Genomic DNA, 17,386 nt, shown 5'->3' with positions numbered 1-17,386 from the left:
TGTGACTAATTAGTTTAAAACAAAGTGTTGTAAAGTTTTAATAAAAAGAAATTCTTAATTATAAAAACATAATTCGGCCTGGTAAGCGAACCCAAACAGAAATAATGGTGTGAGAGATTGAATGCACTGTATAAAATAATTAAAAGTCGTTTTTAAGACTATTTTGTAATAAACCAAAATACAATCCATTTTAATCAATTATTATTTTAGATTTTTAAAAAAATGGTGTAGGCGGGAATTTTAAAATTTTGCAAGGCGGTTTAGGCTACTCTTCCTTTTCAACCATTTTTTGCCACCTCCACAAACCCCCTTCTTTTCTTAACTTTACTTTTACATTTTTCTTTTACTCCAACGTACTCTTATATGACAACTACAAAATTCTACCATTTCTTCTAGTTCATTTTAAATATTCACAGTATCAAATATTTATACAATTTCAAATCTTAACAAATTTGTCATTTATATCATTCTCCTACACAAAAATTAAACATCCCATTAAATAATATATATAGATACATATTCCAATAAATTTCACCACTAAATGCAAATTTGCATATAATTAGATTATAAATATAGTTCATTTCAATCCGAAAAAAACTTTTGGCCAAAATTTCTTTCAAAATTATTTTTCTCTCAATTCTCAAAACTAAATTTCCACCTCCAAATTTCATCTCTCTAAATTCTATCAACATAATTTGGTCCCACAACTCGGTTCTAAATCTGGAGAATAGTATGTCAACTCTAGTGGTGGTTTTCAGTTCAAGTTTGTGAGAAGATTTTGAGGATCGAAAAGCTACGAGGGTATGACTTCTATTACCCCTAATTTAATTTAATTATGGTCGTTGGTGTGCATGTTAATTTTAAATTAATTAAATGCAATTAGAGTAATTTTTGGATCGTACTTTTTACTGTACTTATATGCTTTTCCTCCTGTGGTATTAATATGTATAGTAAAAAAGATTACAAACATAATAAAATTTAAATGAAGTATAGAGGGTACCTTAAATTTACACATTTATTGTTTATTGATTATAAAATTTTTTTAAAAAAAGTGTGAAAATGAATTTGACTCAATGATTTTTGACAGAACTTACTTCTAAAGAGATGGAAGTTACAATTTCTCAACCCAGATGATTGTACTGCAAATGAGAAAAAGAAAGAAGTTAATCCAAATAATGATAAGAAGAAAGGGGAGAATTATTTATATTAGATAACAAGCGGTTAGCACAAAGTTGAATACAGTTTGTAGCCACTGGACATGAATCATAACCACAAATGGATCAGTATATCAATCTTTCGTCAAATTAAAAAAAATTAAAAATAATGTATATATTTATAATCAACAGATGCTAAAAAGTCCTCAATCTAAATCTAAAACGAATGTTCCAGACAATTAATTAATTATTCTCATCATCAGATTCCTTCTAATCGGCGAAATCGTAATGCGATAGCGGCGGCGGAACGAAAGAATTGAAGTCGCTAAACATTGCATCATCCGCTTCTCCATAGCAGTAAGATCCCGATGTCTCACACGCAAAGAAAGTCTGAACATCGTCGGGAAACAAACACCGCCGCCGTTCGAGCTGCTCCGATGACGACGGCGTCGAAGGACATTCCGCCGCTGAGTTCATCTCCATCATTTCCTTAAACTTGGAGGATTGGAGGAGGAGGCCGAGAGCTGAGGTGGTGGTGGTGGTGGTGGTGGAGGTGGTCGATCGGCGCGACGGCGGTAAGGCGATTGGTTCAGGCGTCGCTGAATCGGTGCTGCTTTGGTTTTGGTCCGGTGGGAAGAGGCCTAGGTCGAGTTCTTGCTTAGGGCTTGGGAGGATGGAATCGACGGTTAGGATGCGGTTGTTGTCGTAAACGACGTCGTTGCTCGGTTTTAGCCATTTGATGTAACGGCTTAGGTCAAAATTGGTAACGGCGTTAAGTCCACGGTATTCTATGGCTGCGATATCGTACGCCGTAGCTGCTTCTTCTTGCGTCGCTACCAAAATTCAAGTTCCAAATTCAAATAATTAGTTTATAATTATTTCATTCCCCAATACCTTTTCTTTTTCTTTTTCTTTTCACCATACATTAAATTTCAGTTTATATTAATTGTAAAATACAATTTATAGAGTATATATATGAAGAATACATTGTCACATTGGACTATGGTATTGCTTGTTGGCATGTAATAAAATTGAAAGAAAATTAGTTCCTAAATTTTAGAATATTACACGTCAAATCTTCAACAATATTGAGTTTATCGGATCACAATTTTACTTTTGAGATTTAAAATTTTAATCTAAATGAATTACAAAACTCACTTCTAAGTTTTAATCGGATTAGGTTAACAAATTTAAAATAAAAATATAATAATTAATCAAGTTTAACTAATTTTGATTGTCATTAAACTTTTATTTGAAACTCCACTTTCAAATTATGTTAAAATAACTATGGTTAGTTCAACGACTAATGTAAGTATATAAGAAAAATCAATGTTATATAAGAAAAATCAATGTCAAAAGTATCAAAACTGAAAACCTAAAAATCAAAATAGAAATAAAACTTAAATATTAAATATAATAATGTAACATCTTAAAATTGAAAGGCAATTAAAACTAAACATAAAACTTAGACACTAATATGTAGCGTTTTGTACGACATAAAATCAAAATCTAACCACAAAAAAAAAAAAAGGCATGAATTCTTCTTTTTGCTTCATCTTACATATTGTTCACCTGAGTCTTTAGCTTTAGCTTTGTAGTAAATGCTCATCAGACACTAATTCATGAATATTAACCATTTATAAACTACCATATCTAAAGTTAATTAAAACTTTATAATATTTGCACATTGCAAACTAAACACACAACTTAACATAGTAAAAAAATGATCTATTAACAACAATAAGTGATTAAATCTCATTTTCGCCAATAAAGTGGTTATGCCAAAATATAATTCAAACTAATCACTAAAAGGGTACAAGTCCAACTTAAACATAGTTAAACTATTGAATGTCTTTTTATAAGTTAATATGAGGTTTTTTGAAATATTAAGTAGTTTTAAAGAAATAAAAATTTTATAAAACAAAGTAGAGGATGAATGAATTAAAAACTATAATGATATATATTACTATACATAAATACACACCATATGTTCCAAGATAGAGATACTTGTTGCCAAACACTCTACCAATCCGAGCTTCCCATCTACCATTGTGATGGTGTCTACAAATTCAACAATAATCAAACATAAAAAGAAAAATAAGCATTAACATGCTAAATCAAATTAAATATATATTCCATTAAGTAACTTAAAAATAAATTTAATCACAAATTAGTTTACCTAGCAACGCCTCTGTATTTAGAAACCCCCCGAGAAAACCCACTGCTTTTTCTACAAGTTAAATTAATTACTAACATTAATTAGCTACATTCATCAAATTTAATAACCTTAATTATGCTTTGAAATTAAAATAATCAACCAAAAATTCAAAATTAAACCTTCTCAACGACCCGATGTATTCTTCTCTTGATTGGCCCTCCATTTCCTTCAGCTCTTTTTGGTACGTAGTTAGCTGAAATTACAAAAAATAATAATTATATATCAAACTATAAATTTGGTTTATTATTTATTATTTTTATGTAGTTGAGAGAAAACAATAACTCACCGGAAAATTAAGAATGGTTTCTTGGCCCCAATATTTTAGTGCTGCAAGGTCGTAAGCGTGGGCTGCTGCTTCCTCGTCATCGTATGCACCTTTTCAAAAAATGCCACCAAATAAGGGTCAGAATTAACTCATTAATAAATGTATTAAATATTATTGATTTCTTTTCTCTTTCGAATATTAATTAATAGCTTTTATTAAATTAAATTGCAATTATGATAAATAAATAAATAACTTACCAAGATAAACTGTGCGTTTTGAGTAGAGCATTCCATCATGGCGATGCCAAGCCAAAGCCAACGCAACCAAGTTAGCCACAGAACTTATATTTAAAAATTATTTATTGATTTCAATTTTATCTATCTATATATATATCGGGTTCATTATTCTATTTCAAAATTTCCATAGTTTTTTTATTTATTAAAATTCAATCTAACAATTTTGGCATTATACAGCAAGTTTTTTCAAAAGTTGTCATAAATTGGTATTAAAAAACTATTAATTTAATTTAATCTTTTTTATAAATAATAATTAAAATAATTATTTATTAAGAAAAATGTCAACAACAATAAAGTTGATAAAATATTTACAAAATATTTTTAACCACGAACCTTTTTTTAATCGCTAATATTTTTTTTTAAAGAATGATCGTCAACGTATTATTATGATTTATGAGTATACTTGCTTAGTTAATAATAACTGTGACCATGAAAAAGTCTTTACTCTGTCCTTGCAAATGTGGCTTAGTATCCCGCCAGCATTTCTTGAATGGTACTAATATTACTTGTAATGAACACAAGCACTACTCGACCTCAATAGAAAAACGTAACAGTTGATGAGATTGTATTTCCAATAAAAATCCAAAATATTTCCAACTCATTTGTTTGATATCATTACGAAAATGTTATAATTTGAGTGTCAATACTTGAAAGGATCTCGATACCACTTATATCCATGCCTTCCCCTTTTATCACACACTTGCGAAAACAATGAAAGCATTATATTTATTGATTTGAAAGAAATTAAACTGGAAGAATTTACAACATAGATGAAAATGTATGAAGATGTCCGGAATGTAATCAAATTTACCTTGTCTTCCTTTCTTGTTCTGCGATTCATTCCAGCAATTCTTATCCCACAAATGAGCTTCATATCTCCCCGTCCAACGATGCCTAAGCATTCAAAAATCCCCACAATGAAAAACCCACAAAAGAATCAACAATGGGCAAGTCAAGATCCATAACAAGAAATCCAAACCTAGTAACGCCGCGATAAATGGAGCTCCGTTGAGGCGGAGAATCTCTCGGAACACTCCTCCGAGTTCGCTTCGTTTTAGTCTTCATTACAACATTATTCCCATTCGCTTCCCTAATCTGAACCTGTTGCGCTGTGGACTTCGTCATTAATTAACTCTGAACTTCACCCTTCCCCCTAGCTCCCCCTCCAAAAAAAAAAAAAAACCGACGATAAAATTTATGAAAGAAATGGATAGTTTATATAATATCGAGTTCGAATAATCTAATTACAGTTAGGGCTGGCATTTAATTGAATACGGAAGCTAGCTGTAAGATAGTATAAACCGGCCATGGAGGTTAACTTTTTTTTTTTTTTTTTAATTTTTCTTTAATTTGCGTAATAATGGTTGAATCGGATCCGTAGTGGATGGCTTCTTCTACCTTGTCTTTAACTTTTTTCAAAAAAAAAAAAGAATGAATGATTAGTCGTAAATGTATTGATGGTAAATCTGTAGCCGGCCGGCCATGGGGAAGTTGTTGTTTCTCTAATTGTGCCGTCTTTAATCGGCTTGTTCATTGTCTCGAATCTTCCATTTCTGGAATTCTTCTACCATTTCCACTAAATATAAATAACCCATTTATATATATATATATAAGTTCTATACTCAGTGACGCAATAATGACATTTTCTTTCGTAGTTTTGTTGGTTTGTTTTATACATATATATATATATATGAGCCCGCTAATATTGGCTAAGACTATAATAATCATAGTGTTTACTATTTTTTTTTTATCAAATTGAACATACAATCCAAACTAAAACAATTTACGTCAAACACAAATTATGATTATTAAGACTATAATAACTTATTCATTGCTCCAAACAGTCTCTTAATATTTCACGATAAAAATCTAAATATATGTTTTTATTATTTGTAAAAAAAAACGTAAATCATTATTATATTAAATTATTGTCTATATGTTGTGAGAGTATTGTGTCAGCTAATTTTAGATATATTATTTTATCCAAATTGATGATAGTGCTAAGTTTTCGTTGGCATGTAGATATTCTTATCTATATTTTTATGTTTTTATGAGTTCGATATGTTGAGAGATAAATCAGTGTTCGTTAAAAAATCTATGAAACATAAGCAGAAAAATATCAAGAATGTAAACGATAAACATGTTGAGGTTGCTCGGATCTCCAATATTAGATGAAAATTGTATTTTAAATCACTTCACGCTCCAACTAACTACAGTATTACTATGCTAAACATCTTAATTTTCGTTAAAATGATTACTATTTCTTACTTATTCTATATCTTACTCTTTATTGTCGTGTTTACGGTTTTACAGTACACTAAAATATTAGGCATTCTAAACATATATCATTAATAACCTATGTTAAAATAGTATATATACATTAAACACATACTATTATAGTTTATAGATTATAATAGTCACTTATTATAATAATTAAGTTTGTGCTATGAATACATATAAATATGTATTCACTAGTTTTCGTTTTTTGAATCTTCAATAAACATCCATCACCATTCATAGATGTTTACTTTTTAAAAAGACGTCAGTATTTTGGTCGACATCAATATTTTATACCTCAACTTCGGTTGCAAATTTTTGGTGGTGTAAAATTATTTTTTAAAAATAAAACCATAACCTTAAGGTTGTTTATTTTTATAAAATAATGGTTAACATCAGTATATTGTTTAAATGGAATAAATGTTATAAATAGTTGATATTGTGTTAACTTTTTTATATAGATTTTTTGTTATTAATTAGTTTGATTATTTACTATTAATATTTTTATTAATGTATGCCTATTTAAGTAAAATTTTGTAATTAAATTATATGAATATTAAAAAATTATTATCAATACAAATTTGCTGGTAGAATTTCAAATTCTATAAATAGATATTAATCAACGTAAATAAACTTTTACTGTCTATTAACAAATGAATATTATTTATATAAATTTATTAATGTCTATCAATTTTTTATCGATATAAAATTTTATTATATTTTATAGTTCATTTTGCTATAATTAAAATTTGAGTAGTAGGTTCAACTATGCATTGTTTAATTAATGTTTTAATTTATAACTATTTTTATACTTTTATTCTGATGGAAAAAAATTTAAAATATCATACAACCATAGGTTAAGCAATATTCATTTTTAATTTATTCTGTAATTTATTAATTAAAATTCTTACAAACAAAAGTTGTACAACAAAATATATATTATTTAATTTTCAATATCATTATGGATATTTTGTACTAAAAAAATAAAATAAAAATAAAACAGAAATACTTTAATATCCATACCAATCAAACAAAACCCATATGATATAGTAAATGTATTCCAAAATATTACATATTTATTTAGTAAATCTAATCTAAGTATTGGTATTAGTACGCAAACTGAGATGTGAGTTCAAATCACAATTGGAAATGTGGATGGAACTCCCATTTTTTGCTTCGCAATTATAAAACTAGAAAGTTAATATTGACATTGAATGTTAAAAGGTATTTCAACTTTAAGGCATGGTGAAACTTTAGTGAATTACATTTGTGGGATGAGGCATCAAACCCTCCACCTTTAGATTTGAAGGTTATGTTAATTATCGTTTTGTGTTTAAACTCGTTTAAAAAGTATCTTTTGGATTAAACTATATATAGATTATTTGGAGTAAGAGTATATATCGTTGTGATCAATTTCAACTTTGCTCCTAGTGGATTAAAATTTAATTAATTGTTATTGTCGATATGTCCATGTCCCAATCAATTTAGTTGATGAGGAGAGATTTAAGAGTGAACAACAACACTGTTAGGTCACAAATCCATGCCAAAGAGTTTGAGGGATCATCTCATGGGCTAACATTACAAATACAAGCCAGCTGCATATACAACATTTAAGCTTATAAAAATAATTGAATATATAATGCAAAGATTAAGAAAAGAAAGAAGCATATATAGCACAAAATCTAAGAAGCGCACACTCAACTACATGTTTACATATTTCTTGATTTTATCACGTCGAAAGCTATCATCGATAATTGCAATAAGTGAATATCGCTGGTGATTGCCATCAATGATAACTTTTTATAACACCATTATAAATGCTTCTTCCTAATTTGAAAACTTTCATTGATAGGAACTATTGGGGATAGCAATTGATATATGTGATAGTTTCTATTATTGATGGTTGACCTTCTATCTATCACTGATAGCCACTGGATCGAAGACATACTTGACATTTTAAATTTTTTACCACTTGAATGTGTTGGATCGGTATGGCAACCCTAGAGGGGGGTGAATAGGGTTTAAATAAACTTTTTGACAAATAAAAAGTAAAATCAACTAATTAGATATTTTTTAATATTTAAATAAAAAACTTTGTAAACTTTGTTAAATAACAATATTGATAAAAAGATATGAATGGAAGTATGCAATCAAACTCAACCAATAAGAATATGTAACTAAAATTAAATTAAAAAATAATTAGAAAAGAGTTAGAGAAGAAGACACCGTAATTTTATAGTGGTTCGGTTAAACTCAACCTACATCCACTTTCCCAAGCACCTTTTGGGATTTTGATTGAAAATCTTCTTTAGACTCTTTCCACGGATTTGAGCCAAACCGATTCTTGCTCCTTTTTCGGGTTCAAGAGCAAACCCAATCCTTTCCACGGGTTAGGATCCAACCGTTACAATATGTTGAAGTTTTTAAATCACGCAAAAGAAAAACTCTCTAAAAGAGTGAATATACAATTTGAAGCTCACAAATTTAATCCTCACAATACAATAAGAAGCTCTCAAGAATAAGATGAAAAGAATAAAAATTAGAAGCTTTAGAGAGAATAACAATGTTGACTTTTTGCTTGAGGATTGTAAAGATGTTGTGATCTTGTGTAAATGTGAAGTATTTAAAAAGAGAGGAAAGATAAATTCAAAATCATTTGGGTCATTAGATATAAGTAAAAGAAAAATGAATGGTTGAGATTTAAACTTAATTATCCGTTAGACACAATACAAATAATAATATAATAATATGTCTTTTCAAAATACTTTGTTTAAAAAGAAATTAATAAAACAACTTCACAATCTTTTAAAAAAACTAGCCGTTAGACACAAGAAAAAATAATAATATTAAAATCATTTTCCTTTTAAATTCATTTTCTTTATAAAAGCCAATAAAACATAACAAAAAGCCACATTTGTTACTCTTTCATTGCTCCAAGTGGCTTTCTCTAATTGGTTCAAATTGAATGCTTGGTCGCCACGTCACCATCTCGGGTATTTTTCCATTAACCTTCTTTTAGCAATATTTTCTTTATTTGAACTTCGATTTGGGTGATTCAAGAGGCGTTAGAATCATTTTTCCAAGCTCTACGATATGGTCTATTCAAATTAATAAAATTATCAATAAAAAAAATCAGATTTTTTATCATCAAAACATAAATTAATTGAATAATTAAAATAAATAAATTTGAGATTAAGGGCCAAAAAGCCAACAGAATGATCAATCTTCATTATTTTTGCAAATATTTAATCTTTGTGCCATATTTTTAGTTAATTTTATAAGTTGTGCTATTTTCTATAATTTTCTTAGAAATAATCCGTTAAAAAACTGACGTATTAAAATTATCCATATATAAACATGCATATGTACACACAAAGGACGTGTAATATTGATGTTCTATTATGTTATGTGTTCAAGAAATATGTATTTGATAAATAATCTAGATTATATATGGGAATACTACAAATAATTGAAATCTCAATAAAATTAAAGACATGTAGACTTTTCTATGAAAGAAGTTTGCGTTGCTATAGACTTTTGCACAACACCACCATGGACTTTGTGGTAGATGGATGGCTCTCACTTGCTAACTCCAATGTCATCCCCAACTTGTACACATATTTAATCATAAAAATCTAATTTTTTCTCTCGGTCCAAAAACATCTCACCATCATCGTGAGAGGAATGTCTGAGATCAACTCAACAATTCTTCGACAAAAGAATTTATTCCACAAGTGAAATTTTAGAACATGTGGTTCTTTTACACATATTAAAGATGTCAGTTATTTCACATAGATTAGAGATGCCAAACAACATGTTCTAGCAATCACAGAGATAAGAACAAAATCATAGACAGAGAAATACAAATAACATACAGGAGTTGGTAACCTTGTTTGCTGATACAACATTACATTTGGGGGATAATGTGCCCAAAAAAGACAATCCACTAATATATAATCAAGTTAAGTGACTACAATATATATTGAACTTATATGTAACTAATGATGATTCTGATAACAATCATAGAGCCTAACTAACCTAAACACACCCATGCTCCCCACTAGATGCAAGAGTCCTCTCTCTTAAACTTAGGCTCCCTTAAGTATATGTGAATATCATTAATATAGAACTTAGACTCTCAAAGTGTGTGAGACTCCCTCTCACTTGAACCTATCTTTCATTCTTTTACTGTTGTGGACTCCCTTTACTTGAGAAACTTAGACTTCCCCTAAGTGTACGAGAATTTCATTCTAACAAGAAGTACTTTAGATTCTTCCTAAAGGTTGAGAAATCCTTTTCAATTGATTCAGTTTTAGGCCCCCTTAAAGTTGTATTAAAACTTTTTGAAATCGATGCAATCTCAATGCAAACAACACAATGAATTTGTTGCCACACTCAAAGAAAACTCTCCAGCTGCTTCAACCACAATATCAATAGCACTTTGTCAAACCTCTGTTATCCGACAAACAAAACAATATATGTGCGACAGCTCTCCCAAGAGAGAATTCTTGAGCTTTAAGTATCACAATGGACAAAGGAAAGAATCCTTACAAGGAATTGGCAAAGCACCAGAAAAGAAAAAACATTCCAGCAGATAAAATCTGTAAAATGCAATAAATATGGAAGGAAATAATTCATAGAAAAAACAACTTCTATAAGAACTTGCCAAGACAAAATTTCTCTGAAGAGACAATTACAAGCCAGCCCAAGAAACATTGTTCCAGAAAACTTAAACAAATTTACTTAGCCCAAATCAAAGAACCAAAAAGAAGGACTCATGAATGATGAACCCAAAAGTGGTTTGCCCCTCCCCCACACCCCACACCCCACACCCCACACCCCATTCCAACAGTCTTCCTAAATATACTAACGTACTGTTTGTTGTCTACACGCCACCTAAATCCCTTCATTAATTCAATTAGCACAACAAAGGTTCATGCATGCCTAAATATAAGTTCTAACGAAGGATCCAATCCAAAAATATCTCCCCTCAACACATGCTGAAAAAGACTATGAACATGCTTGGTCAACAAAGCCTTATTTAAACTCCTTGAGATCTTTAAACCCCATCCCACACACACATTCTTCCAATAACTCAACCAATGTGCCCTTTCTCTGTCTCCAACCCCACTTCACCAAACATTGGCACACATGTACGTCATTGAGCTCTCGACCAAGACCCTTGGGAATTCTAAATCAGCTCATAGTGTAAGTTGAAATTTCATGAACAACATTAATCAACATCTTTTTATCACCAGGAGAAAACAATATCACTCCTCCACCCTTGTGATTTCTTCCACACTCTGCCTTCAAATTCCCTCTCATAGTAATCGTTTATGTTGCCAAACCTTTGAAGGAAGACTCAAATAACGACCTATAGAGACTCAATGGGGGTCATCCCCAAATCCTTCCTAATTAATTTTGTGCACAAATAAACTTGTATTGGTACATGCTTAATTAATTGTATGTATAAAGGGACATTTTATTTTATATTTTGACCTATGATCTTCGTTAATGTAAAATTGTATATATCATAATTTTATCTTGTACAATCTTGTAGTACTTGCCACATAAACTCTCTTGCTTAAGTAAGAATGTGAAAGTTTGAAAGTTCAAAAATATGATTCAAGTTACCTCATATGAAGCTATAATGATATATTTATAGAGATGATTGACCTAAGTTGTTCTAATAAGGTATTAGAGTTGTTTTAGGATATCTAACTGTATAATCTACTAGGTTGACAAGTGATGCACGATATTTATTTTAATTATTTGGCTAGCGACAATCTTGGCCGAACACATTGAATTGCGTGGATTTAAAATCTCTCAAGTGGTAAATTCGTTTTTAAATATAATTCTTGAAGGTATTGATTGTGAAATACCTATTTTGTTATTTAAAGTTGAAATAATTAAGTAACATTAATTAGTATCAAATGAAAGCCAAACTACTATTACTATTACATTGACATATGTATTCACTTCGAGACCACATATTCGAATCCACCTATTGAACATTAAACATTTAGCTTCAAATCTCCATAATTCGATTGTTTAATTTAGATGATGAATTTGTTTTAAGTAGTTGAGTTAATTATCATACACACATGCCATAGATGAAATTAAATTTGATTTATTTTTCATTCCTTAGTTATGTTTATAAAAATTATGGTAAATAATGGAAAAGCTACATATAAAAATTATTTACAAAACATAGCAAAACTCCAATATCTACCTCAATGATACATAATGATTGACACTGATAAATTTTTATTAACGTCTATCAACTCAATGAAAAAATTCAACAAAATAAAAAAATATTTATTTGAAAATTCTAGAATAAATTATCACATAGTTTTTTAAAAAAAGTTGGTAAAAATAAATAAAGTTGGACGAATAGACAATAAATATTTAATTTTAATAAAAATAATGACGCCTTAGTATTAATTTATAAACACTGTTAATTTAATAGATAGTTGTAAATATGGTTGTAGATTCAAAATATTATGATATATATATAGTAATGTTCTAAAAATTATAAATATATCAAAATCTTTTAAAATCCATCACTAATAAACCAAACATTGAAAGAGTTGAAGTTCTTGGAATGTAATCCAGCATTTCATTTTCATAACTTTTCAAATAAATAATAATAAAAAGCTTTGGATTAGAGAAAAAGGGAGCGAAAATGGTGGTTTAATTCTCATTACTTTTACCAAAATTTTAACTCCACAAGATCCAAAACCCACCCTAGAGTGAATAGGTCAGAATGATGGGTTTCGTGCTTGTACCAACTCGATTTTAGATCGAATAGGGTCGAATAAGTATTCAATCCGACCTATTCACTCATCTAATTGATTATATATTTGCAATTCTTTAAAAATGTTAGTACACACTTAATCGTTATCCATAAAAGTGTTCCAATACAATTTTTTTAAAAAAACTTGAATTTGAAAGAAGTAAATTTAAAAGATTTAACATTATATTCATAAAAAGTATTTTGTTCAAAACAATTTTTGTCTGAAGTGGTGTATTAAGCACACACTACTTTTCTTTTGTCATACTTTTTGGTGTACCACACGATTTGCACCAATCTTTGTGCTTTGTGTATTCATCCTCATCACTCACTAAAAAATATTAAAAAAACAATAATTTTCACTTGACAAATTACAATCGAACAATTTTGTAAGATGCATGAATATAGATATGTGGGAGACACCTATATATATATATTTTGAGAAAAATAAACATGCAAAACACTAAAACAAAGAAAAGTTAATTACAATCTCTAAAAATACAGTGAAAACAAAGAGGTCATGAGAAGGCAAAAGGCATGGGCAATCCTATTACGATCTCTAGAAAACAAAAACAAGTCTCACAATTTCAATTGTGTAGACATTATTAAACTCAAAGCTTAAAGAGATCCAAGCAAAAGTCCTACATACTTTTAGCTCTTAATTAATACAATATTAATATGTTTAGTTATAAACACCCAAAATACAACTTTTTAATTTTTTAGTTTTCCCCATATATATATATATCTGTAATGCTTGGTATTACATAGGTATAATTCTCCTAAAGAGATAGGTATAGAACAATTTATCCTTGACTTTTGATTCGTATATTTTTCAGTAAGATACTTCAAATTAACTATATTTATACTTTCAACAATATCATATTCTCTGCTTAAAAATATTTTCCATTGAAAGTTGATTGTAACATCTTAATCTGAAAAAACCTAAAAATGTTTTTGTTTTAGTATAATCAAATAGGTACGTGGGGAAATTGTGAATGATATAGTGTTTATATATTTGATAAAATGAAGTCTTAACATTTAAAAAAAGAAAAAAGAAAAAAACAGAATACACACACAATGGAAAAAGTAGAAAAAAGAACAATTTGCATGCATAGAGCACGAACTTCAATTTGAAGTTCAATTCCCAAAACAAGAGAGGAAGAAAAAAAAGAAAAGAAAAAAGAAAAGGCTTTGATTTCTCTATCTTGAAAATTGCATGACGAACACATGGTAATGGTTAAGCTTCCGTCTTTTTAAAACACAAAAACCAAAATCACAAGAAAAAGCCAAACCGGGCGTTCATCAGAAACCCTCGTTTTCATCTACTCTCACTTCCCCCATTTTTAATCATATTTCCCCCCCTTTTCCCTCCAACCAATACCTAACTGCCACGTTCCCAATTTTTGAATCTTTCTTCTTTCTTATTTCTTATTTCACTCCCAAATCTATTAATCTATTTTTTTAAGTTTTGATTTATTTTAGTCTTTATACTTTTAAAACAATTCAAACATCAAATCATCTTGGATTACACTAAAATGCAAATTCATCTCCTTACATCTCACCAAATATACCTTCAAAATGTTTATTACTATGGTTCATTTAAAGTCTAAAATAATAAATATTTAAAAAATACAAAGACTAAAAGAATATTTTAAATATAGAGAAACTAAACCAAAAAATAGGATTTAAACGATACCAAAATTAGTAACGTCTACACATAGCATTAATACATTTTCATAATTCCAAAAGAATAATAATAAAAGAAAAAAAGGGAAATAATTAGTTGGTTAAACGAAGTCGTTAGTACTCATTATAAATACAAAGGAACAATCGGGAGGTTTTTTAGACCATTTCTTCTCGTCGTCTGCCGGAGAACGCAGATCCGGCGAAAATTTACGGGAAATTTGAATAACTGGAAGTTGAATCCAACGGTTGTGAATCATGAGCAGCCATCGCAAATGCGACGATCGGCGAGACGTGGAGGTTAATTATAAGGAGAAGAGGATCAGGGCGAGGAAGAACGAAACCAGGTCGTTGCAAAGGCGATTGGTGAAGTTCAAGGACTTGCCAGAGTATCTTAAAGACAACGAGTTTATATTGGACTATTACCGGTGCGAATGGCCGGTGAAAGAGGCGCTGTACAGTGTATTTTCATGGCACAACGAAACTCTGAACATCTGGACGTAAATGCCCTCCCCTTCACTCCCGTTTTCTTTTCAATTTCTTCCTTCATCTTTTCTAGATTATGGCGCTGATTGTTTCGCGTCTAATTTTGAGCAGCCATTTGATAGGGTTTCTTATATTTGGGGCAATGGTTGTGTTGACGCTAATGGAAGGGACGGAGCTCGGAGATTTTCTCCTCGCCAATTTCTCAAGGTATGGGAAGCTAATCTCCTGATGATTTTTTATCCTTCCACCTTCATTGTCAGGAAATTTTAAGGATCGAATCGAATTGATATTGATAAGAATGAGTAATTCATAGCTGATTTGCAATTGGTTGTTGTTGGTTTATGGACCAGAGGTACAGTTACGGTGCCGTTTTGGACGACAATGGGTATGGAAAAGGACGTCAACGGCTCTGATAGCTTTATTCCCGTAAGCTTTTCTCTTGTTCTTTAGATTATCGTTATCTTTTCCCATTCCCTTTTCTCTCTTTTTTTGACGATTTTAGGAGACATTTGGATTTGATGTTTGATGGGACGGGTTGTGATGATCAATTTTTATTTGTTTTCTAGACTTTATTTATTAATTTATTTTGATGGTCTGTGGTCTGTGGTCTGTGTAATTTAAATATACAAAAAAGAAAGAAAGGATAGTAACTGAAGGGAAAAGGAGAATAGACTTGAAACGGGAGAGTGTTGAAAAGAAGGCACGGTTGCAGTGGTTAAGAATTTTGGAATTTTGGAAGTAAACCCATTTTAGATTCCACATGTTAATGAAATATGCAAGCTCGATATGAGCTGTGTGGAGATTATATTTTATGTAAGTTGGGTTGGGGAGAGTCATAAGAAAGAAGGAAACAATTCATTTTCAGCAACTTAAAGGAAGTCCACACGTTTTGGCATGACTGGAAGTTGAAAATTTTAATTGCAGATTTCTATTTTCACGTCATGATTTGCTTGGATTGTTTGCTTTCATTTTTAAATCAAAACCAGATTCTCAACCCAAACTAGAATGTTTGGTGGCATCCTTTCCAGAAAAAAAGTAACAATCTTCTTTTTTTTTTCTTTTTTGAAAAGTAGTGAAAAGTTGATTGATAATGGTAGTAGATGTTATAGTATTAAAATTACCTTCACTCGTCAGCTCAAGTTTCTAAATTGATAGATGATTCAATATTACTATCAAGACTTCGACTTATTGTGTCTTCAACATATTTTCAATCTCATCAACTAATGCTTTTGAGTAAATCAGCGTTTCAGTTGTCAATGATGTACATTAAGTGATAATACATTGAGTGATAATGTAGATCGTAGTCTGGATTTGGAGACACTTGGAGTAGAGGACTATATAAAGTTTGATGATTTTGTTTGTTTATATTTGTAGGAAACAAGACACGTCTCAAAGTCATCAGTTTTCTTAGTAGACAGAGCTGATACAACAACGGCTTTGCCGAGATGGCCATGGTTCGTTTTCTTAGTTAGTGCCATGGGTTGCTTGGTTTGTAGCAGCCTCTCCCACCTTCTCGCTTGTCATTCCAAACGCTACAACCTTTTCTTCTGGCGCCTAGATTACGCAGGCATTTCTTTGATGATTGTCGGATCTTTCTTTGCTCCTATTTATTACGTCTTTCTTTGCAATTTTTATTCTCAGTTGTTCTATCTTTCTTCAATATCTGTGCTTGGTGTTGCTGCTATTGTTACTCTTCTTGCACCTGCTCTCTCGGCCCCTCGTTTCCGTGCCTTCAGAGCTTCCTTATTTCTCACCATGGGGTTCTCGGGAATAATCCCCACTGCACATGCTGTTGCTCTCTACTGGGGACATCAGCGTATTTATCTCGCCTTCTCCTATGAGTTTGTCATGGCGGTTCTATATGCTGCAGGAGCTGGGTTGTATGTTAGTCGAATACCAGAACGATGGAAGCCCGGTGCATTCGACATTGCAGGACACAGCCACCAGCTTTTTCACGTGTTTGTTGTTCTAGCAGCCCTGGTGCATAGTGCAGCAACAATGTATATTGTTGATTTTCGACGGAGTTCACCCACTTGCAGCTCTTAGGTTGAGAGCAAGTTTGTGGATCACACTCATCAATCGTCTCCGAATATGCTACGGCATGGTGTAAAATGAAACAGCTGTAGTTCATTTAAGGAAGTTGAGGAATTAAATGTCCCATAACATTTGCTTGAAAGGAATTCTTTTGCTCTCAAGAATGTAGGGACCAACGTC

At 30.6% G+C, this 17,386-nt stretch overlaps 2 protein-coding genes across 2 annotated transcripts; one reads left to right on the top strand and one right to left on the bottom strand.

Annotated features, from left to right (window-relative positions):
* Positions 1-1,176: 1,176 nt before the first annotated feature.
* LOC101219103 (AP2-like ethylene-responsive transcription factor At1g16060) lies at positions 1,177-5,101 on the bottom strand. The gene is made up of 8 exons (XM_004146668.3): positions 4,913-5,101; positions 4,745-4,827; positions 3,895-3,903; positions 3,659-3,747; positions 3,492-3,565; positions 3,334-3,384; positions 3,139-3,215; positions 1,177-1,987 (listed from the first exon to the last, which is right to left on the bottom strand). The coding sequence occupies exons 1-8, from the start codon at positions 5,056-5,058 to the stop codon at positions 1,425-1,427; spliced, it is 1,092 nt and encodes a 363-aa protein (XP_004146716.3). The 5' UTR covers positions 5,059-5,101; the 3' UTR covers positions 1,177-1,424.
* Positions 5,102-14,691: 9,590 nt separating this feature from the next.
* LOC101206307 (heptahelical transmembrane protein 2) lies at positions 14,692-17,352 on the top strand. Its single transcript, XM_004146618.3, has 4 exons — positions 14,692-15,186; positions 15,284-15,379; positions 15,523-15,598; positions 16,547-17,352. The coding sequence occupies exons 1-4, from the start codon at positions 14,945-14,947 to the stop codon at positions 17,216-17,218; spliced, it is 1,086 nt and encodes a 361-aa protein (XP_004146666.1). The 5' UTR covers positions 14,692-14,944; the 3' UTR covers positions 17,219-17,352.
* The last annotated feature ends 34 nt before the right edge of the window (positions 17,353-17,386 follow it).

The sequence above is a fragment of the Cucumis sativus genome, chromosome 1 (genome assembly GCF_000004075.3).
Source record: "Cucumis sativus cultivar 9930 chromosome 1, Cucumber_9930_V3, whole genome shotgun sequence".
NCBI lineage: Eukaryota > Viridiplantae > Streptophyta > Magnoliopsida > Cucurbitales > Cucurbitaceae > Cucumis > Cucumis sativus.
The sequence above is the reverse complement of the archived record's forward strand: the minus strand, read 5'-3'. Positions and strand labels throughout refer to the sequence as shown.

What these genes read in the sequence shown, in the direction of transcription:
- LOC101206307 (XM_004146618.3), top strand. Translation starts at nt 14,945, where the DNA reads ATGAGCAGCCATCGCAAATGCGACGATCGGCGAGACGTGGAGGTTAAT. An exon ending in GAAACTCTGAACATCTGGAC is followed by an intron (nt 15,187 to 15,283) that starts GTAAATGCCCTC and finishes AATTTTGAGCAG; the next exon opens with CCATTTGATAGGGTTTCTTA. An exon ending in CTCCTCGCCAATTTCTCAAG is followed by an intron (nt 15,380 to 15,522) that starts GTATGGGAAGCT and finishes TTTATGGACCAG; the next exon opens with AGGTACAGTTACGGTGCCGT.
- LOC101219103 (XM_004146668.3), bottom strand. Translation starts at nt 5,058, where the DNA reads ATGACGAAGTCCACAGCGCAACAGGTTCAGATTAGGGAAGCGAATGGG. An exon ending in AAACCATTCTTAATTTTCCG is followed by an intron (nt 3,566 to 3,658) that starts GTGAGTTATTGT and finishes TTGTAATTTCAG; the next exon opens with CTAACTACGTACCAAAAAGA. An exon ending in TCTCTATCTTGGAACATATG is followed by an intron (nt 1,988 to 3,138) that starts GTGTGTATTTAT and finishes GAATTTTGGTAG; the next exon opens with CGACGCAAGAAGAAGCAGCT.